The 23,691-nt window shown below is 38.9% G+C and overlaps 1 protein-coding gene across 1 annotated transcript in view; it reads left to right on the top strand.

Moving 5' to 3' along the window:
* The first annotated feature begins 2,627 nt into the window (after positions 1-2,627).
* tcf12 (transcription factor 12) overlaps positions 2,628-23,691 on the top strand; it is a 76,923-nt gene continuing 55,859 nt past the window's right edge. Inside the window, exons 1-4 of the mRNA XM_070846315.1 lie at positions 2,628-2,757; positions 2,988-3,060; positions 14,006-14,079; positions 20,758-20,860. Coding sequence (XP_070702416.1) covers positions 2,683-2,757; positions 2,988-3,060; positions 14,006-14,079; positions 20,758-20,860 — 325 coding nt within the window. The 5' untranslated portion in view covers positions 2,628-2,682. The remainder of the gene's footprint in view (positions 2,758-2,987; positions 3,061-14,005; positions 14,080-20,757; positions 20,861-23,691) is intronic.

Raw genomic sequence — 23,691 nt, 5'->3', positions numbered from 1 at the left:
TGGCCGCCGGAGGTGAAGTCTGGTTAATATCGGAGGGCTGTGTGGTCTTGGTCCTTTGTTTTGCCATGATGGAGACGGTCCCTGTGTCTTAATTTCTTTGAATGAAGCTAATATGTATATTAAAGATAACTTGGTGTTAGCTTGTTTTCAAATGCCCGCCTGGTTTCCGCCAGCGGCGACAGCACTTCCGGTCTGAAATCCTTCAGAATAAAAGTGTGATCTCAACTACAGCTCACTGGAAAAAATATATACATTTCGTACAATTGTACAAAGTTATGTCAAAATACTCCTTACAGTCTGTTCTTTATGATTCGAATAAAAAATAGAACACCTGACAAAGAATCGACAAATGAAAATGAAATAAGTTAAAAAAGCACTACATAAGTGAGCAGATGCATTAGAATAAATATGAACAAAATAAAAAAGACAAAGGGGTGAAAAATATTAAGGTTTTACATGAGTTCATGGTTTGTACTGACACAGTAACAGAGAGTTTTTGGTTTTCTATATGGAAAATGAGACAAGAAAAGGGTGTTTCCAGACTTTTCTGTCGACAAACGTCTTGTGTCATTAAAGCAGAGTTATATCTTTTACCATGACTGTCTAAGATTAGTTATCAATGTAGGAATATGGCTAGCAAGCGTCTTTTAAATTAAATTATGTGCAAGAATACAGTGAAAGATAATGATGAGTTATTATTTCAGCTGTTTCCTGAAAGTATCAGCAGTGTCATATTTTACAATAGATAATTTAGGGTAAATACATAGGATCTTGCATGTAGGATCCTTATAAAACAAAATACATAATTTCCAATTCATGTCAGTAATGAGAGACTCTAAATAAGATTCAGTCACCATTGGCCTCTGTATTACTTAATGTTCACTACATGATGCAGACATCATTTCTTGTGGATTGGTATACTATTATGGTATACTACCTACCTGCAATTAACCTACAGAATAGAGGTATGTTGAAAGGACGTTATAAAATACCAGTCAGCAGATCTCTAATTACATTTACTGTAGGCAGTTAAACTAAGGTGTGAAATCACTACGTAGATAGATAGATAGATAGATAGATAGATAGATAGATAGATAGATAGATAGATAGATAGATAGATAGATAGATGTCCTCTGTACTATGTGTATTCACTCTGTGGCCTCAAGCTTTTCATTAAATGCAGTGCAACCAGAGCTCCTATACTGAAATAATGATAATCAGTGTTAGTTCGGGGTAACATCCACAAAAGAACTCACTGATAATCCAGGACCCATTTTAGTTGATAGTATTCACTAAACTAACTGGTGTAGATTCCCTCACAAATACAATTACAATTGATCAAATTACCATTTAACATGCAGTGATCAGGGTTTGTGGAACCCCTGGAGCTCTCGGGCCCTTGCCTGGTCGGTAATCCAGTTTTGCTAACATCCTTCTGCAGCATGAAATGTATGAAATGACATTTATTTTGCCAACATGAAGAAATAACAGCTTTATGAGGAAAGCTATGGGTAGTGCTTAAAAAAAAACCCAAACCCATCAGGGCTAGTTTTGAATGCAAAACTTAACAAACACATCGCATCTAATTCCTCGGGCACTGACATATGAGGATTTTGAGACAGCTGCACCTGTAGTGGTGTTTGAGCAGAGATGCGGTGCGTGGATGTGACCCGTCAGTGAGCGCGGACTCCCGCAGCATCTCCCGCTGTGTGCGGGACCATCATGTCACAGTGCGCGGCGGAGGGATACATCAGCCACTGTCATCGTGGTGCTGAGGCTTCTGCAAAGCAAAAATGTCTGCCTAAGGGAAACTCGTAACTGATATATATAGAGGATATTTTCGCAGCTATTGCCGACTAAACTCACATATCGCTGCTTTGAGGCGTTCTGCAAGAAAGCAAGTCTTCACCAGATCACCCTAGTCGGGATTTTAATCGGAAAAAAAGGTAAAATATCAGTGGGAGTTTGTGAAAAGCTGTCGGACCTGTGAAAGAAGTTGGGAGTTGAGAAAGACCATCATTGCGTTTTGTGTTCTTGGTCTTGAGATTATTATTTGCAATGTGTGTTTGTCTGTGCTACTTATCTCAAACCAGCGTGTAATATGTGTTTCACTCGTTTGGTCTTCTCTGCACTATTGTCTGTATGGACTTAAACCGCCGCAGCTCGCTAACTATCACTAGCTATTTTGAACCCAAATGAACCAGTAACTGCAGCTAATGTTAGCCAGCAAGCTAAGGGACGTCAGCTAACATTAACCAGCTATATGCTCGTAAATCACTGACATTAACACCGCCCGTGACAGCCTGATCAATGAATTACATAAATGCCCTACCGGTAGTGAGCGGTGTTATTACTGAGAAATATAGTTCCTGCGATAGCGCGATGCTGCAGGTCCATCCATTCACCTTATGTGTGTTTTAATCAGCGCGCTGGAGGAGAAAATTAAAGGTGTGCGAACTATTTGCACTATTTCATCAATTGCAATGTGGCCAAACTGTCAAGTCTTGTAGGATTTTTCAACGCCAGAGCCAACTTTACTTCGCACTGACGGTCTTTATTCTGCATCCATAACAAATACCTCTCGTGGCAGTCATTTCCTGTGGCAGTCGTCCCTCGTCTGCTGAATAAACCAGCAGAAATGTGACCTGATGGACTGTGTTTTCTGCAGGTTTCTAGATCGCCATGATGAATCCTCAGCAGCGGATTGCCGCTCTCGGAACTGACAAGGAATTAAGTGACCTGCTGGATTTTAGTGCGGTGAGGATGGTTTTTCATCCTTTTTTCTCCCACCCCTTGCTGTAGCTCTCAGCTCTCAGCTCTCAGAGATGTGAGGACCAAATAGGCGAAAGCATGACTAATTGATCAATTCACAGAAGTGTTGACTTTCACAAACTATTCTTGCTTTCTGAAAACCACGAGTAGCTTTCAGGATAACGTGAATGGTTTCTTTTACACTGTTGAGCATGTGTCTGTATTCCTCCTTTCAGATGTTCTCTCCACCTGTAAGCGGAGGGAAAAACAGGCCCACCACACTTGGAAGCAGCCAGTTCAGTGCATCAGGTAGGACCCGGTCCCTCAAATCTATTTTTAACAAACCCTCCGATATGGTCAGAGTCTTGCATTGCATTTGGTTCCTCTCCCTCCTTTGTATGACGCTTGTCTGCGCTGTTCACATCTGGTGCTTGAAACATAAGCTCTCCACCAGGAATTAATGTGGAGTGCTGTAGTAAAGATGTAGAACAAAAGCACGGTTTTGGCCACAGACATGTGTAAATGCTTTATTGATCTAATTACTATCATGGTATAATACAGTGTTTTACCTTGTCGGATGAATGAATAAGGCATAAATCAGACATGATTTGATTGCTTTGATCACACTGTGTTGTTAAGTGTTCATGAAACAATACAGTATGTTCTCATGAGGGCTTGTTGTGAAGTGTGTTGGAGGCAAATTTTGAATCAGGTTGAAATATGTCAGAGTGAGATTCTTGTAAGCAGAAGTGGAACTGTTTGTGAATTTTGAGACATCTTCTTTTTGAATATTTATTTTTTTCTTTATACAAATAGGAGTTTGATAATCGGTCCGCCCTTCTGACAGCCTCCACACGTACGCACACACGCACACACTTTCCCACAAACACACAGGTCTTTTTTGTTTATTTATCAGCATCTTTATCGTTAAACCGGTTTGTGGATGGGTTGGCTGTAATAACAAGAGTTCAGATTCCCTGCTCCTGGATCACTTCCTAGCCATAAACGCTACAGGACATTAATCCAAAGCACATCTATTGTCTGATGTCCTACTAGAGAAAGTCAACAATCACGCATTATGTTTTCTGAAAGCATGTTTTGTGTGCATCCACAAAGCCTTCTTGTAATCAGTTATCTGTGAAACGAAAGACACACACTTAGTGGAAACTGGACGAAAAGACAAAGAACCAAGAACAGAGCCGTCACTCATGAACTGAAGAGTTGTGGGGATGAATTTTAGAAAACCTAGTCATTCAAGCGAGGAGGATGTTGTGTGTGTGCTCTTTTCTTCAGTTAAACAAATGACAAGGAAACGATTCAAACTGATGTGGGTTTTTAAGTAAAGTCACGCCTTCCTGTTGAGGCTCCCTTAAAGATGGTTATTTTACATAATAATGACACAAAGGCTTCAGACTAACATTGTTCTGGTCATTTTGTAGAATCATATTAGAGGTGTTTTTATTAACCTGTGGACAAAATGTTAAATACACATTTTAATATAATGCAGTCCCATACAGTCAAATCACTAAAAGCTGCCTCAGAAATGACTGTCGAGTTGAATCATTCCTTTCTGAAACTGGAACCACAAGAAGCGTCATTAGGTAGGACAGAATGGGATTTATTTTAAGGCTTTTACATTAAATTGCATCAGATTATTCAGGTGTTTCTAATAAACTGGTAAGACAGTTTACATCTCTTCTATTTGCGGATAATGAAAACCAGCTTTTTGTGTCATATCTGAAACACATTGATGATACATAAGGAAACTCTTGAGGGCTGATTGTAGAAATCTGTAGAAATATGTGCAATATTTTTTCATAAACTGCACTAACTATCTACAGTGTGAATACTAGATCCTTAAACTGTGTTGCTAAGGCAATCCTGTGTGCTGTGTGATTTCATGTATTAAGATGTGGACAGCCACCTTTAGGCTGGGCCTCGTGCTCTGTGACTTCTAAAATAGACCGTCATCAGCACGGTGCTTTTTGTTTGGAACAGAAAAGAATTGGAGACTGTCAGGAGAAATGAGTGTTACAGCCGAAGCTCATTGTCATGGTCGTGTGTTGTCTGGTGACCAGCTTTGTCCTGTAGACACGTAACAAAGTCTAAATGTGGGAATGTGGGCTGTCGTTTTGTACCACTTCCAACAACAATGATAAAAAGGCATTTGGACGGGACTGTAAAAAAGACACACAGCCTAATTCAAGTTAATGTTATTTACTAATTTTAATTTAGAATGTTTTATTTAAATTTTTCTTGGTAACCATATTTTCTGCTGAAATCATTAAAAAAAAATCACATTTCAGCACATATGTTATTTACTTTTTCCCCCAAAAATATTTATGAGCAACACCCAAAAAAACAGAACTTGTCAGCAACTTAAAATGAATCGATAACTTATGATAATCTGATCATTTTTGGTGACGCAGTTTGAATGCATATATTATGGTTTACACAGGAAACGCTGATGGACAAGATTTGCATACCTTTAAAATCTTAGTTATTATCAGTGTCCTATTTGCTTATTCTGTTTTGAATTGCAGTGTGAAAAAAATGGCATACGTTTCCCCCCTTTTTCATCACCCTGACACCTGCCCTTACTCATCCCTGATATATTTAATATCATTAGAAAATCGCCTGGGATTAATTGTAGATCACGATTGACGATGGAAATGATAACCGTTCCAGGCCTAATACAAACTCCTGAATTCTCCCTTACACCCTCCCAGTGGCAACCCCATACACCCCCCACCTCTGATCACCCCCGTAAAACAAAAGATTAGAGTCTTAACGCTGACCCTGTATGTTCAGAGTCAGCCCACTAGTGCCAAGTCAAGGAACGTGATGGTTGCCACCTCGGGGCTTACACTTTCTTGGCGTCAGTGAGACCAGCCCATAGAGTGCATCTTCACTGGAAAGACAAACCCAAAGAGGAGTCATCAGTAAGCAGGAGCAAAGTCGATGAAAGCACGTCACCATATTTTTGCTCCCAGTGTCTCACCATATCGGGGCATTCCCAGGACACATGCATGAACATGCCCAGGCCACCAGGTGGACATAGGGCACTAGTGGGAGATATAATGATCTTCATAGAGTGACACCTTTGAGGGGTAAGGCACAGCCTGCGAGTGAATTTGTAATGTGTTAATTGAGCTGGATTTATTTTTTCCACACTGTGCCCCAAGAAATGTCCTCATCTTGAGTAGAATAGTGCCGTGCACGTTCTGGGTGTGGCTGTTCAGAAAACACATGTGCGTTCAGAGTGGGCAGATTGCTTGGCCCTTGGAAGTGCTGTTTGCAGTGTTACTGTGAACTGTGATATGGCTGCTTGCACCGTTCTCGAGAACCACTCATCAGTTCGACTTCACACTCCCTTGGGTCCTCAGAAATACACCCACCAAGTGTCAAGTCAAGTCACTGAAGGCATGGGTGCTGGTGAGAAAAAAAAAAAAAGAGACTTTTATTTTTACTAGTAGGTAAAGCTTTTAAAGCTAAATAAAAAAAACCCAACCATCATTCTATTGTGTCCTCACAACGACAGGGAAATAAGGATGGATATCAGATTTTGTCGATGCTCTTTATTGGTTCGGTTCTTTATTCTTATCTTGTTCTAATCTTGCTGGTTCTGTTTCATTACTAAATAATGATATAATTATATTTTAATAAATATATTATTTTAAAAATAATACATTTAGAACAGGATCAGAATTTATAACAACTAAATGTTTCTAGACCAGCAACAGCAAAATCACTATGTATATTCAATAATGTCTCACTTGGAAGAAATCTGAAATGTCAAATAAATAATATAATAATATTCCTGGTATCTCAATACTGAGTGAAATTTGGGAAGAATGAAGACCTGACATCAGTCAGTCATTCATCCTGTCCTCTGTCATCCTCTGCTGATGCAGGAACCATCGGTAGAGGGACGAGAGCTGGTTTGTCTCAGCCAGCAGCTAAATTTCTTAAGATAAGTTTAGTTCTTCTAAACTGTAAAAACACCAGCGCTAACATTTTTAGCTTAAATCAATAGAGTTTAACATGGAAAAAAATTGCATTGTGGATGGTTTCTCTAGTTAGCTACATAGTAGAAGATTATTTCACTCACCAATTCAGGGAAACGACACATTAGCTTGGAAGTGAATGGCTTTTTTTCCCCCCTGTTTTTGCTTGTTTCTTTGTGCTGACAGTTCAAGTAACGTTTTATGTATGACAGTTACAAGTAGTTACTGGCTCCAGCTAGGTCTCACACACACATCTGAGGTAAAGAAGCTGCCACTTTGGAGAGGTGAAAATCTGATAGATGTTTATGTCTATTTCATATTGAAACAACTTCACACTTGACACTGCACTACCATATGTGAGGCTGAACTGATAAATGGTTTTGAGAAAATTTAACAACACATATCGATTCCTTCCTACAGATCAATAAGTCTCTATGCAACGTAGCTTCTACTGGTGATGGTTAATATGCGTCAGAAATAAATTTGTAAAGTTTAGAAACCCTTTCATGTGTTGGTCCTACTGAGACTAATATTTTATGAAGAGGATGTACAGGGACTGCTGATCGTCATGTGGTGCTGCACGCCCACATTCCTGATCTCAGCTGCAAATAGAAGAAAAAAGATGCTCCTGGTAGAGCATATTCAGTTTGGAAATCATTAAAGGCTAGTAAGCCTCTGGCACCACACAGGTCCTAAGAAAGGTGTTTCCGCAATGAAGTGAAAAATTGTTGAAAATCGCCAGGTGGTCGTGCCATTTTAGATCTGTACACACATGCTTTATTACAGTGTGACTGGTGTGCTAGTGGCAGAAACGTAAGTTGTCTTTTTTCAGTGATATATTGGAATACACTATGTCCTGCAATCTATGACGCAGCAACAGATTCTTCTCCATTGGTCCCAAGGAGACAGAAGACCTATGATTGAACCATGTATTTAGAGGACGCAGCACAAAGCACCAGAAGTACATCTTAATATTTGGTAGGGCCAGTCCTCCCTGTGTGTTGTCATGCTGGAAAGATAAGAGTTTTAAACGAGGCCTCTTTCCTTTCCGTATAAATTAATGAATGACATTAATGAATGGAGTTTTCCCCAGTAGCCAATAGGAGGAGCAAAGGCGATCATTGAAGAGTAAAAGTAAACACATTAGACAGTATATAAGAGGTGGATGTAGCCACCATGACGCCACAGATTGGTTTGTGTGCTGTTGTTTTGAATCCTCAATTTGAGCATTTTGTTTCTTGCTTTTAAATATTTCAGGGATGAGTTAGGATGTTGTTTTGTAGATTGGGTAATTGTTTGCGTGTCGGTGGTCAGAAAAAGAATATATGTAGCGTCAAAAGGGTTGAAATGGAATTCATTTGATTATTTTTGATGTAGGTGTTATACTTTTGAAAAGTCACATCAGTATCTCAGGTAGTTTGCAATCATTATTTGTTGTTCATTACTTGAATGATGTTACAAAAGTAAATTTAGCTAAATGATACCTTTTCATCACATAAGAGATAATGATGTGGAAATGAACTGCGGCACCTTGGAGTGTATCAGGCTTGTAGTTGGTAAGACCCCCCTTCCTTCAGCACAGTGTGTCTCTAATCCTCAAGGTGGTGGAATAAGCACCTACATAAGTGATTGTGAACATAAGGCAAGTGAGTGTGCAGACAGAAGTGTGGAAATTGCAGGGAATGAGAGTTTGGATTATTGCATCTCAGCTGGGCACAGCCAGATAATTGAGGCAGAGTGGGCCTGGCAAGACCATTCAAAAGTGCGCCAGGGAAAGATGGACTGGAAAAAATACCCAAAGTGGCTCTAACAGAGATTCATCATTTCTCCCTTCCAGCTGTGTTGATGATGCAAATTTGATGAGGCCATTGAGTCTTTAGTGTAGTGGGGCGGTGGATGGCTGCTGTTGAAAGGGTGGTTTTGATTCGGTGGTATGTAGTGCTACATTTGTTAGCTGTGACAAACAGCTAGGCTACGTTTGTCAGTCAGTTGGGTCCCAAAATAAAAAATAACTGCATGCGTCATGGCTGGGCTACAAAAGCCCTGTTCATACCTGGCATCTGGGGCGATCTGATCACACGTGGACAGCTCTAAGTTTGTCAAGTCTACACCTGGCATTAAAATGCATCTCAAGTGACCGCTTGTGATTGGATCTCACATCTCTGCTCTGTATACAAATAAAGACGCACATCATTTGCAAATGTGAACATTTTATTTAAAATGTTGAAACATTAAAAAAAAGTCTCTTCTTTACCATCACAATCCTAATCATGTCCATCGCATTAAATAGCCTTCATGTATGGATCACAGATGGAGTAAAGTGTCTTTAGATAACATTTGTTATGAATTGGTGCTTGTGGTTGCTGTGGGCTCTGGGGTACAGTGTATTTTCATTTTCTTACTCACTGTCGTCCATTATGATAAATTATGATAGTCATGTTTCTTTCATAGCTAGTGTTGTGACACATAGTTAGACAGCCTTCGACAAAATCAATCAGCTTTTTCTCTCTCTGTGTGTGACTCTCTGCAAATAAGAGAAATGTTGTGGCCTCCTGCAAAATATTGCTCTAAATGATGGCAAGTTAGTGTAATTTTTCTACACAGGCAACAACCCTGTCTGACCCTGTGGAGACTGTTTGGTTCTTCTCGGTCCAGTTTTTACTTTACACTTATTATTTTTGGTTTTGGTTTTGGTCAGCACACTCTCTGTTCTTCTATACAGGAAACCTTTATGCCAAATCTCTGTAAGTTAGCAAAGCAGCGGTGTGTTTTGTATTTTTTTTTTTTTTACATCAGTTACATTTGCAAGACTCTGTGTGTGTGGTATGTTGTGTGACATTCCCCGTTCAGACTGCCAACCCATGTCCATTTTATGGCATGTCCAGAGAGTATCCAGATTGATTTTAGAAAGTCTGGACAGCAAAAAGCAAAAAACACATGAATCAGATCCAAGCCAAAGTTGGAGGCAGTTTGAAATGTGATTCCAAACGGATTTTTGCAGACACATCTCAATACGGATGCTATGGCTGCTCAAATTGGTTATTAGAGTGTCTTTTGCATCACATGACACGTGACAACTCAAATCCAGAGCGACGAATATGCATCAGAGTGGCTGAGCAGAGTCCATACTGCCACTAGCAGAGCAATGTGGAGGAAAATATAGAAAACAGAGGAGCTCTACACCACGACTTGACTGCACAATTGTTTGGAGGGAGAGATGATCGATCTCCATTGCTAATGGTTCCACTTTGGAAAGCCGCATCACCAGTGTTTGGATTTACTGTTTCCTGCGTTGTTAGCACCGCAATCCATGCAGATAGGTTGGTGATGTCTGGACATATAAATCTGATCACTGCAAATAACTGTCTGTCTTAAAGATCTGACTTGCCTGCAGTCTGAACAGAACTGACATGATATAGGTGTAATACTTAATGTTTTTTCAGGGGGGCAGGTCTTAAACTGGCTTTGGCAGCTAATAGTTCTGATGATGGTGCTGCAGCAACCATCTGAAGTTTAAAACTTGCATTTCTCATTTTCATAACAAATCAGGCACATGTGCTACCACTTGGCAAGTTTCACCAAAATGTAGGCCCAAGTGAGCAGAAATGTTCAGATGCTTTGAGCTGGCAGGAAGTCCATCACTCTTGTTTTTTTTTCTGCACTGTATTTTCAGACTGTCCTCCACAAATGATCCAGACAGTGTTTTGAATGATCAACAATTACCCACAGTGCTTATCTATTAATTTACAACAACAATAAAGACACTGGTGGTAAGTTAATCATTTTATGCAAAATGTGTACTTGTGCACCTGCAGTTCGATTCAGTAGTTCTGGTCTGGTTCATTTTCAGACTTTTTCTTTTGAACAAACGAACCAAGCGGAATAAACATGAAGTTATACGGACTGACTGACTGACGGGTAACTCATTGATAGGACAGTGTTGTTGATATCATCACGGCTACACGGACCCAGGTGGGCAAAGCAAATTCTTGCCAACTGTCAGTAAGGTTTGCAAAGCTTCAGCCATGTTGCATGATCTCTCATCAGGACTATTTCATCAGTTTCACTCAAACAAGACTTTTATCATTTATAAAGAGAAGAAGAATCTCTCTGTTGGATGATGTTTTGCTGAAATAGGAGCTTGGGGAGGGTGCAGCTGTTTATGAATGATCCAGCAGAGACGGGAGGAGCCATCAAACCATTGTCCATCAAACTGTTACTGCAGGTTTACAGGACATTTACAACTGCTTAGATAAAGATGGCATCATCATACCAGTTTTATTCATCTTGATCTTTTGAAATCAAATATATAGTTTGACATTTTTATCTTCATTGTCATACATGGAATGTGTGATAGAGAATTCCACACAGCAGAGTTATGTCTAATAATATCTGTGCACATGGATTTAAATATAGCCACATATGATATCTTGTAAACCTTTGTCAAATGTCACAGAATAAAAACCACAGTTGAATCAACACCTCTTGATTCCTCAGTTTCAACAAAAACTGAACATAATAACATTCATGAACGCTGGACTTATTGCAAGATAGTCATATTAGGCTGTATTAGTTCTATCTTGGTGTACCTAATAAACTGACAACTGAGTGTATCCTCATCAGATACTTGCTAGTTTAGCCACCTTTTGTCTCCCATTTCATTTTACCTAAATTACAGCCAGTGCATTTTCCTGTTTCCTCTTGTCAGTGAGTAATCTTATTGTGCTGCCTGTCCGTGCTTAGAGAAGAGAGGGGACCCTTGAGCCCTGGTAGGAGATGGTAATCGGACGAGATGACAGCCAGTGGCCCAGAGAGAGAGAGAGAGCATTGACCATTGTTGCATTCAGTGTGAAAAAGGTCTCAGTTGGGCTACAATATGTCACATTGGTCTTGTCACAATACCAAAGTGCTTGATTGTGTTGCTAATGTACTATTAGCAACACAAGTAGAAGTTAAATCTCTACCACAGCTATGAGTGTGGATGATAATGCTGCCAAATGATGAAAGTATTTTTTTCCTTTAAGCCGCTGATTTCCATTAAGCCACTGATAGTAATTGTGAAGACTTATAAAGAGGAAATGAATCTGCAGTGTGCTAGTGGCAAAACAACATGTTTGTCAGGATGAAACTTATCTATGTGTCTGCTCAGTGGTGTATGACTTCTGGTTTGAAAAATGCGGCTGACTTTCTGCTTAAGTGTATAATTAGATTTCTGACTAAGAATTGATTGGCAGCATGACGGCTGGAAATGAATTTAGAGTAATACTACAAAACTGTCATCTAGTCTGTCAGCTAAATGTGTAATTTATTACATCTCAGAATAGGTATTGTTTTACCTTAAGAGATACAAGTACCTCAGGATAATATCACACTGTTTTTCCATCATTTCTCTTCAATATTAAAGTGCTCAGTTTAAAATGAATAGATTAATTGATGCAACAGAAGTACCAGTTGAACAGCATTGGACCTAGTTAAATGAAATCAATAGCTATAATCAAGCTGCTTTCTGAGCTATTATTTGACTTGGAACTAGTCAACCTGTTTTGATCTGTGATTACAAGCTTTTCCTGCTTTTGTTGTGCAGATTTTACTTCTGCTTTAATTGGAGTTGTTTGTTTCAGTCGTGTAAATTCTGTTTCGAGCATTGTACGCTTAACTGTACTGCATGGAGGCACCACAGCGCCTATAATTTGTTACATTTCAAACTTAAAAATGTTTTTAATATTGAAAAACTGTGTTTGTTGTTTGCTATATTACTCTTTTTCTGAGCATACACAATTTCTTTAAATCTGATATTTTTTTATTTGAAGTTAAAAATGAACAAAGGGTATTGCATTTTCCTGAGAAAGATGAAATTACAACAGGGACAATCAATAACTGTGGCTTTCACTGCAACACAATATTGTTTCAAACAGCAACAAGAATTGAGGCATCGAATATGTTTACAGACTGTATCACATAAATTAGATTCTAAAGATCAGATATCAAATTTTTCAATATATGCCAGATGGTCTTGTTTTGCAGTTGGTTGGAGTTATTGATTTTGTTTATCTGTTTGACTTTTGAAACATTGAGGTTTTCTTTCATTGAAAAATGAATTATTAGGTTTTAGTGCTCAGCTGTCTAAAAGTAGCCTGGCATACATCAGTGCCAAATCATGAAGTTGTAAGTAGTTTTTTGGTTCAGTGAAGCACATAAAAGAAGGCTTTTTTCTGACCATAATTTATGCAAAGGAAACTAAATGACACAATGGAAAATATTTTTTTGTGTCATGAACCTTTGATGATACTAATTAGACATTTTTCTAAATAATTTTGGGGATGGAAAAAGAAAATATAACTGTAGAGTTACATCACTGTCATGCCAGTTTAGAGGGGAGATAATACAGTATGTCATTCATTTGACAGTTACAGTTTGCACTTGAGTGAGATGTTGATCAGACCTTAGATATAACATATAGCTGGCCTGCTGTAAGTATTGTAATATCTGTGTTGCCAACATATCACCTCTGAAAAGTGAATTTCAGTATTACTCTGACTCTGACTCTGACTACTGACTACTGACTGTCTGTGAGGTGTGTCAGTTAAAATATTCTGAGCTGCTGGCCTGACATGTTTTGGTTGCCAATTAGGGCTGCAATTAACTATTATTTTCATCAATTAGTTTAATTTCCTTGATTAAGCAATTTTCCTATAAAATGTCAGAAAATGGGGAAAAAAGTCAACATGACACATGTCCAATACAACTGTCCAATACAAAAAAACATTCTTTACAATAATATCAAATGAGGAAAAGCAGAAAATATGCACATTCAAGAAGCTGTTAAAAACAAATATTTGACCTTAGTGCAGTTATCAAAACACTTGCCAGTTAATTCTCTGTCAGTCACTAAATCGACTGATGGTTTCACCTATACTGCCGTTATTTTAAAAACCTGAACATAGACCTTCCTTTTCTCTTGCAAAGTAACATTCAGGGAACCTGTGGAAAACGCTTATTAGTATAAACTGTAGGATTTTTTCTATTTAATGTACAATACAGGGAAACTGAAAACATACAGGAACACTGCTAAACTTGTGTGCGTCATGACCAGTATTGTTTTTGTGGATCCGTTGTTCGACAACTTCTCCATCGTGTCTGCGTGTGTGAGAGAGACACACGCAGAGAACGTAGATTTACTGTATGTACGTTGACTGTGTGAGTAATCTTGACTAGCTGACTGAGTTGTGCATCTCTCTTTCTGACAGGTATGGAGGAGCGGACCAACCAAGCGTCTTGGGCCCCAGGTGGCGAGTCCAGTCCCTCCTATGAGTCTTCCCGGGTAAGAAGACCCACACCTTAACGCCTTCGAATGACCTTTCTGCTCCACAGCACATCATTTAACACTCATTACATCAAAGCGGTACATTCACAATGTTTTAGTCTCACCTTATCTCAGTCAGGTGGTATGACCTGTAATAGACACATTTCTTGGTGACAGAAGGGGGTCGTTAATGTTCTCATGGGTGCTGGAATTGAGTGTTTTTTATTCAATATAATATGTTATACAGTTGGTAGGGAAAATCTCATTTTATTTTGGGGTCAAGCTTCTTTTTACTAATAGATGAATATATTTTTAGATTTCTGAGAAGGAAAATATTTGAATGTCCCCAGAGATGTTTTTCATTTTCAGCAGTTAGCATGTGACCAGTTGTTTCAGGCTATTCAGGAAGTACATTTTCTTTTGATCATTATGATGTAAAATGTGAAGAAAATGTGTCATAAAGAGGATGACTTATGGACAAACATAAAAACTACACTTTGCTGAAATAGGAGCTACAGGTACACTACAGATTTCATCCCAGCGCTGTTTGCTAGTGTTTTAAAGACTCTAAAAATGGATCTTGAATGTCAAAACATCAACTTTGAGTGTGAAGGAAATATCATTAACTAAGGATTATTTACATTATCTAAAAAAACTAAACTCTAAGTCAAAAAAAGTGTAAATAAAAGTAACACCAACATGTCTCTTTCCATACATGTAAATATCTTAATATTTATTTCATTGCTATAATACATATAGATATAAAATAGAAGTAGCAAATCTGAGAATCTGGAGCCAGAATTCTTGGTGTTTTTTCGCTTGGAAAAACTACTGAAATAATTAGTAAAATACCAAAATAGTTGCCAGTTCAATTTTTGTTAATCAACTAATCAATTAATGGACTAATTGATTCAGCTCTAATTAGGGGTGAGAACTTATTGTTGTTCATGCATTTGAAACCTTTCTGTCAACATTGGCGAAACAAGCTGATGCAGTGACTCTCCAGGTGATTCATGTTTTTAAGCCGTGTTTGAATGGAAGTCACTGACCTCCATTTGGCAGACCTCCAAGGCCATTGGTTTGTCCCTCTACCTGCCAGTCATATTCTGTAAATGCCAGCAGAAGTAAACTGTCTTAAACTACAAGACATGATTGCTGAAAGCTCTGTGTTCAAATTGTACTCCTGTGTTTACAAAGGGTTTATACATCCTCAGCATCTTTGTGTATGTTGCAGAGGTCTGCTTACTGTCAATTATATTTGCCACTACAAATGGCACTAAGCTACTATCTGATGGTAAGATTCAGGGTAACAGGGGATCATGAGATCATTGTTGTTGTCTTCACCACTATTGTCAGTGAAAATCTGTCTGAATCAGAATCTGATTCAGGTTTTCAGCATAAGTCTCTCTAACGTGAGTCAGGCAGAAACCGTTATTTCACTAACGCCAACTAACTGTGTGTTTACCTGTCTGATAGTATACGTGGGAGATCGGCTTCTCTCTGCAGTCCTAGTTTGTCATGAAGCTCTGTTTTGGAAATGCCACACCAATATTTAACCTCACTTTACCTCTCTTCTTGCCCCTTATCTTCTTGGGGACAGCTTTGGCAACAGACCATGCAGCTAACAGGAATAGAATTTTTTCAAAAAACAAAAAAACAACAGAGTGGCTGGAGTTGCTCGCAGGCTAATTTGCTGACTTCCTTCTCTCTCACTGCCGTATCATCGTTTGCTTGGAAGTTGTAGCAAAGGGGATATGATGCTACTGACTGGCGACTAAATGAAACACACCATTACCTTGAATAAAAATGACAGATTTCTCTTAGTTTGAACATAGAACGCTGAACACTATGTAAACATTGTTTAGGATAATGTAAGTACACAACTCAAATAATGTATAACATTATTCTAGTCGTTTATAGACGTTTTTCATGCAGAGATGCTGCATATTACATCTTTTAAAACAATGGATGAATTAATGACATGAATTTTAGCAATTCATTATTTTTAATTATTGTTCTGCATTTAACAGGGACAAGACACAAAACATTTATTGCACCAGATATAGCTCATTTCTCATCTGTAGTCAGTGGGCAGGGGCCAGAGAGAGTGGAGGGATCCCTCTCTCAGAATGGACAGAGATGTAGGAGATGTTGCAGAACAGACCAACAAAAAATAAATGCACATTATAGAACATATGTGAAGTATGTGGATCCAAGAGGACGGTGAGAAAGTTCAGGTGTCAGCAAATAGGTGGGAACTGAGCCGCGCGACCTCCACTCTACCCTGGAAACCTGAAAGATGACTGGCCTCACTATGAAAGAGAGAAAATGATTAAGAAAGAGAGGGGAAGAGAAACTCACACAGCTTGGAGGCTCGTGGGAACAGAAACTAAAACAAGGTTAGAGAAGTGAGGCAGTTATTATACAGTTAACAGTTTACTCTCACTGGAAACCTATTTTTATATTAGTATAATATAGCTTTTTTAAAGGGGAACTCATGTCCTCAAAATATTTTCAGCATTTCATTTGTATGATATAGAACAAAGTGTGCATATGGAAACTGCATCTCTATTGTTCTGTTTTCGTGAGAACATTTCACTGTTTGTGTGAGCAAGTGTGAACAGCTCTCCCCCCTGTTTGTTTGTCCCTCACACATTGGTTGTTCTAGATGCCCTGTATGAATTTCATTTAATGTCAATCTCCTGTCACTTTCTATTAGAATTCAGTTAAATGTCAGAGCCACTCGGGCTGCGTTACCTTGTTTATTTCTCTGTGCCCTTCCCGAATGAACATCTACAGGCTATGGTAACATAGGCAGCTTTATTTGAATTATAAGACAGAGACGCTTGAGATATCTTTGCTCCAGGTGCATATAAATGAGTGTTTCTGACATTGCAAGGCACCGCATCAGCCAGCAGACAGCTGTTTGCACCTCCATAAGGCGTGCATGCAAACAATCGCATGTCACAGTCTCAGTCTCACACAGCTGCATACACACCTTATACTGATACAGGCTTGATTTATATACCTTATAAAATATTCCTTCATATGTATGTTCTACTTCAAGAAGTGAGTGGCATTTGTCGTGAACCTCAGTAGTCAACAATAATCTGTTTAATTATCTGAAAAAAATGCATTTCAGGACTGACAATTCACGCCACAGTTCTGACAGTGTCACAGATATACTGAACCCTGAGAATGGTGGGAAAATTAGATTCAGAGAAAAGCAGTATATTATTATGGATGTTGATCATGAATTGATAAACATTAAATCAAAGGAAACGCTTTGTTTGATTAAGAGTGTTGATTGATAATTTGCAGACTCGGTGTGACATTTGTGGAGTCACGTGACTAAAAGTGGAGCTGAGTTAGGTGCTCTATAGATGAGATTTGAGGAGCGTTTCAGCTGAAGCTGCTTTTAAGTGTAAAAGAAATTGTAAAAAAAAAGTGAGATAAGCAGATAAATATGACAATGTCTGTGCAGTCCCAGTTTTGTTATCATTATGAAGTATATGGAAGATTTGACTGCACACCTATTGATAATCTGAAACCATTTCACCCCTTTAGATTTTAAAGAACCAATGAAAACGACGGTGTCTTTTTTATGTTTCTGCATATTTGTTATGATTGTGTCCCTGAGATTCCCAGATAGGTCTGCTGTGCTGTGGAGACCTCTCTGTCATTCTCTACTTTTCCTTGATTTTGAAAGGCAGTGGTAGCAGAAACATTGCATTGTGGAACAGAACAGATATTATTCTTCTCTGAGATGAAAATATTACCCGTGGATATTAAGAGGTTTCTAGGAATGAATAGTTTCATTCTATCACTTTATTAAATGAGAATCCAATAATTGATTAAAAAATGGGAACTATTTTATAAAATTTGCTAAATCGTGATCTATTCACAATACCTGTCCAAGGCTGTCTGAAGAAATCCTTAGTGCTTCATCCTTTAGTCTGTTACAAAGGGAGTTCAGTCTTGTCCCTGAGCTTGTTTGAGCTGGTGAGCTACGAGTGTGTGATCAGTCAACTGTGAACAGTCCCGAGCCCTGCCGTGCTGACCTTGGCTCCCAGCCAGCCGCTGTATCCTGGGCAGCTGTGGCTGTAGGCTGGCGGTCTGACAGTCTGGGCTGTGCCCACTGCCATTGCACGACAACCCCCACTTCCCCAGTGCCCTGCCCCAACTTGATACTCGACCCCACACGCATCCATCAGGACTAAATCATCGCTTCCCAAGCTGCCACATGCAGCCCCACGTTCACCTGAGTGTGGAAGAGATGACTTTTTTAAACGCTGTGGCGAATGATTGGGGGACAAGGCGTGAGCTCCGACCTGCATGCTGCCACTGCTGATCTGACAGTTGTTTAGCCAGTAGTGCCAACGTGGCCCCGTGGCAGCGATGACAGCGTGTGTTAGTGTCTTGGATAGATGTAGGCCACCAGTGTTTGGGAATGATGAAGGATCTGTGATTGATGATCTAGCAGTCCCAGAGGAGCAAACAGTGTGGTTGCAGTGACACGCACACACACACACACACACACACACACACACACACACACACACATACACACAAACTGAGCCTGAATTGACAGTGGCAGTCCTAACAATCAAAGCGTCAAGTGTTCATTCAAGCGTCAAGTGCTTTCTAATATTTAGTTAAAGGAATAGTTTGACATTTTGCAAAATATGCTTATTCTGTTTCTGGTGGAAAGTTAGATGATAAGATCAATACCGCTCACATATCTTTCCATTAGATATAAGGCTACGTGCTATATCTCATTTGTTTCAAAATCTGGACAAGAACCAAGGCATAAACATGACAATTCTCCATTTTATGTGGGGCCATGTTGTAGGCTATTTCTTGGGGGAAACAGAGAAAACCAGCAGGGATCTCCAGGAAATTTTTACACTTATGGTTTTGTTCCTATCAAACAAGATTTAACATGTTGATTAGTGATCTTTAGAGGCGCTTGTAGGTGTTTTTGTTTGAACCCGGCTGTTTCCCCCGCGTTTCCAGTCTTTATGCTAAGCTAAGCTAACTGACTGCTGGCTGTAGCCTTATATTTGACGGACAAATATGAAAAGAGTATCAGTCTTTACATATAACTCACCATAAAGTGAATAAGTATATTTCCTGTAATGGTGAACAACTCCTTTAAGTTTGTAGTTCGAAGCATTTTCCTTGTTTTGCTGCTTGAGAGAGGAAATGTTTTTTTGCTTGCTTACGTGAGCTGTGTATGTGTAAGTGTGTGTGTGTGTTAGTTTGCTAGAGCCTCTCATGGGGCTGTTGTTGTTATTGAGTCTGTTCATGGTGTGATTAACAGTGTGTGCGGCCTGGCAGGAGCACAATAGGGAATCTCTGAGGATTCCCTCGACGCAGCACAACACTCCACTGCCTTTGAAATTACTCCATCACCATCCACTCACAAAAAAAAGATGGATAATAAGATTTACTTTTTTTACTGTATGTTGAATGCAAAGGGTATGAGTTGGTGAAAATAGCTCTATAGAAATGCAAGCCCACTGCTGCTCGGTCCCTCTGGTGGGAGTTAATGTAGTTTGGGGAGATGTATTTGACTGGAGCACAGGAGGATTTTCACAGGGCTTGGGATTAGCACTGTAACGGAGTATCTTTTATTACATGGGACCCCAAGTTTTCAAAAACCATACTGTGACCGATATTTAGACCTAAGCCCCTGAAGCTGATAACTGTCATGAAAAGGCGCTGTTAAGCTGCAGGAGAAAAATGCAATTTTTTTTAAGCTGCAGGTACCTGAGAATGATGTAGGATTGCATCCCTCTGTTTCTTGCCCTCTATATAACAACGCTCTCCTATGAAGTGTGGGCTGGTATATAAACCTGTTATCATAATAGATAAGATGGTAGAATCAAAAAACAAAAATAAATGTATTGAGTTCAGGTCGCGTTTGTTATATAGATCTTTTGTAATAAATATAAAGCAAAGGTTCCTACAGGTCCAGCACACACTTACAAATGTCTACTGCACTCTGGTGATAAGTTGGCAACATGAAGTTCATATGAGAAGGAATTTAGTAGCGTCTTGAATTTACAGCACAGATATTCCGTAAGAAGAGCATTTTGCCCCTTTTTCTAAAGAAAAAGATGGCCATGATCTAAGCTGTGCATCAGCTGACATCCTATGTGAGAGCACATTATCACCTGTACAGAGGTGTCTCACAATGATTTAGAATATAAAACAATTTCTTTATTTATTTTTTATAATCTCAATATGGTACAGACACGTTTAAGTCTGTTTGAAGGTGTGATCTGTAAATGAAATAATAATCATCATCATAATAATAATACTAGTAAACTTTATTTTCATAACACCTGTCATGCTGCTCCAAGTACTTTACAAAAGAAAAAATCAGACATCAACCAAGACAAGGGAAGTAAAATAATTAATGTTAATAAAACAATTAAATGATAGTAATTAATAATATTAATATTAATAAAATAAAATTAAAGCAAGAAAATTGTATTTTCATATCATTTTAGCAATGACAACGTTTTACTTTTTCGTTAATTTGCTTGGAGAATTATACACGTGAAAGGGGGCAGTTTATTTGCATAACCGCCCAGTTGTGCTCTCCTCTCACTAATTAGTGGTATGCCATATCACTCAATTAGTGAAGTTTCCCAATAATGTGCTTAATATTCTGATCTCTTCCCCCAGGGTTTCGCAGACAGCCCTCATTACGCCGATCATTTGAGTGACAGTCGATTAGTGTCCCATGAAGGATTGTCCCCAACACCTTTTATGAACTCGAACATAATGGGTAAGTAAGTGATTCTCTTCAGCTCACCCCTCACATGCCCTTTGGTAGTAGAAAGACGTCCTGTTAATAACAGTTGCCTGATTGAGGGTAAGGCACATCATGCGTCTTGAGGTAGCAGCACTGAAAGGCTTGTCAGGCTACAGGGCTATTCTTCCCCCCTCCCCATCTCCTGCTGTCTTTATTTCCTCCCGTGAACCCCCTCCCCTTTCTGTATCTCCCTCTTCCTCCTGTGATGACCCTCCCCCAGGCTAGAAGTCACGCCATCAGTATAGCTTTCCGTCATAAGAAGCTGTCTCCTAGACATCAAAATCGCCCCCAGCAACTTCCATCGGCAGCAGGGTAGTGATTTTGAGTGTGGGGTTAAACAGACATCTTTATCAAAGACCTTCTCACACGAGAATCAAATCATGCTTGTCCTCATTGATTGCTTGACTGGACCACCGTTTGTTTTCTATTTCTTCATTTTCTATAAAATGTTTCGAGCAGTATTGGCTTCTTTTTGTTCAACTGTTCCTTAGATCAGTGATTCGTAACCTTTTTGGACTGATGTGCCCCCGCAGCCCTGTCAAATTAGTACCCCTTCATCGACACCACCCATCATGTTCTTTTAAATGGATTTCAAACTGTGTTGTTTAACACTATTAATTATTTAAAAGTGAATATTTTAATTCTAATTTTTTTCATACAAGACATAATGATTCTGTAATTGTTAGTGTTTGTGGTTGGACTTTTTTAAATACTGTAGGACTGGTTAAGCTTATGTTCTCCTACTACTTAAAGTTGCAGAAGCTGGATGATTAATGATTCAGCCACTTCTCATTATTTTAGCTCTATTTTATCTCTCTATCTGTTTTGACTTTTCAGGTTTGTTAATAGTTTTCGTAGACTCTGTGTCACCGCTAAAGGGAGTATTTTTTGCCACCATACATTATGGTGATGATTATGGTGATGATGTGGTTTAAAAAAAAAAAAAAATCCACACATTTATTTACATGTTTGTGACTGACTCAGCTGGGTTTAGGTGTGTTGGCCTGATAGCTGGTAGTTTATTGAGTTTTTTTTTTATTTTTTAACAATAAATACACTAAAGATCCACCTTCTGCCAATTTGTAATGCCTGTTAGTGTGTATATTTTCCTCGTAAACACAAATATGTGTATGTTACAAAAAGCACCACCTTTTTGCAACAACACACTTTGTTACAGACTTGCAAAATATTCTCATATTACAACAATTAAAAGCTGTGTGTAATCCAGCTCTTTGGCCTGGCATCATTGTGATGTGTTACCACTTGACTGTTTTATGGCTAACTACATCTCAGCTCATAATGTAATGGCCATGGAGACTGGTTTCCAAGCAAAGCGATTAGTTTGCAAATGGGTGCTGCTGAATTGAAACAAAATGTTATCTTTCTTGTAATTGATCACAGGACTGTTTCACACACATACTTTTTCAACTGCGGCTGAAATTATGGTTACGAGCTTCAGAAGAATATGGAAGTGATCTGTTGCAGTTATATGGTAGATTTAGACAGCATCATTGTGAACTTGGAATAGCCTGTGCTTATCTCAGGCATGGAATTCAAAATGAGTATGGTCTTATTACATAGTTCTTCCACAGTAATACCTGGTTTACATATTTTTATGGGGTCTTCAGTTTATTCATTAAATAATGACTATAGGGTTATTCCTCATCAATGAACAGGGTAGAACAACCATGCAACAGTGAAAGACATAGTTCAGTCTCTCTGCTGTAGTTATAGTGATGTTTGAATGCAGTCAGTCACTACAGTTTCTGAACTGCTGAATGGGTTGTTTCAAGTCAGTTAGCATCTCAACATCTCAGGTTGTTGTTACACAGCATACAAAACAGTTTCTGTTGTCCCTTCAGGTGTTTGAAACTCTTGGGTGAGATTTTAAGCAAAAGGTTTGCTTGTGGAGGGGTTAGACAATACCCCTCAGTACCCCACCTTCCAAGACAGCTACTGTAATCTTAGTACAGTTGCTATTAATGTTAAGTTGACGTTAGTGATCTCTTTACCTTCAAGCATGGCTCATCGTGCAGCTATGCTAAAATATGCCCTTGTGCGTTTGCCTCATGGTTGGTTCATTTGGGCTGGTGTGAAAGCTGTCAGTTAAACCCTGGTGTGGAACAAAAAAACTGAACTGAGACCGCTTGGAAATGTCTGCCTCCAAGAGGACTCTTGTGCGTTTGTTGTGTGGAAGTAAACAAACCAAACACAAAATTATATGATAGCAGATATGCGATTTCAGCATGTTTTCAAAAGCTAAACTGCTGAACGACAGCTGTTCAGGAGGCATTCCTATAATTGACCTGATGATGCAACCATTTGGTAAATTTGGTAACGTGCTTCAGCAGGTGAGTCAAAAGATGGACAGTATAAATATAATGTAGAGATATATATTGCATCAAAGAAAAGCATTACATAAACCATAGTGCTCAAATTAAAAACTAGACATTATAGTTGTACCGTCAAAAAAGGGAAAGAAATTATCAAATTACTGTGGTATCGTAACAGGTATCGACTGTGGCTTCTTTATTATAGCATTGTATTGAAGTGTAAAATTCTGATATTGTGATGATATTATCCACTTTGTGTGATGAAATAACTTGTCGGTAGTCTGTTTGTAAATAAAAGGAGAAAAGTAGAATACCAAGGATCACAGAAAGACAAACAAAAATCTTACCAGTTTTACTGTTATTCTTTTTAAATGTAAGCACTGAAACCACACAGGACTTGTCGGCCCATCTTTTGCTTATATAAAAGGAAAGCAAAGGCTTACTCTAAATGGATAAATGGATGACATCACT

This window comes from Pempheris klunzingeri, chromosome 1 (assembly GCF_042242105.1).
Source record: "Pempheris klunzingeri isolate RE-2024b chromosome 1, fPemKlu1.hap1, whole genome shotgun sequence".
Taxonomy (NCBI): Eukaryota; Metazoa; Chordata; class Actinopteri; order Acropomatiformes; family Pempheridae; genus Pempheris; species Pempheris klunzingeri.
The sequence above is the reverse complement of the archived record's forward strand: the minus strand, read 5'-3'. Positions and strand labels throughout refer to the sequence as shown.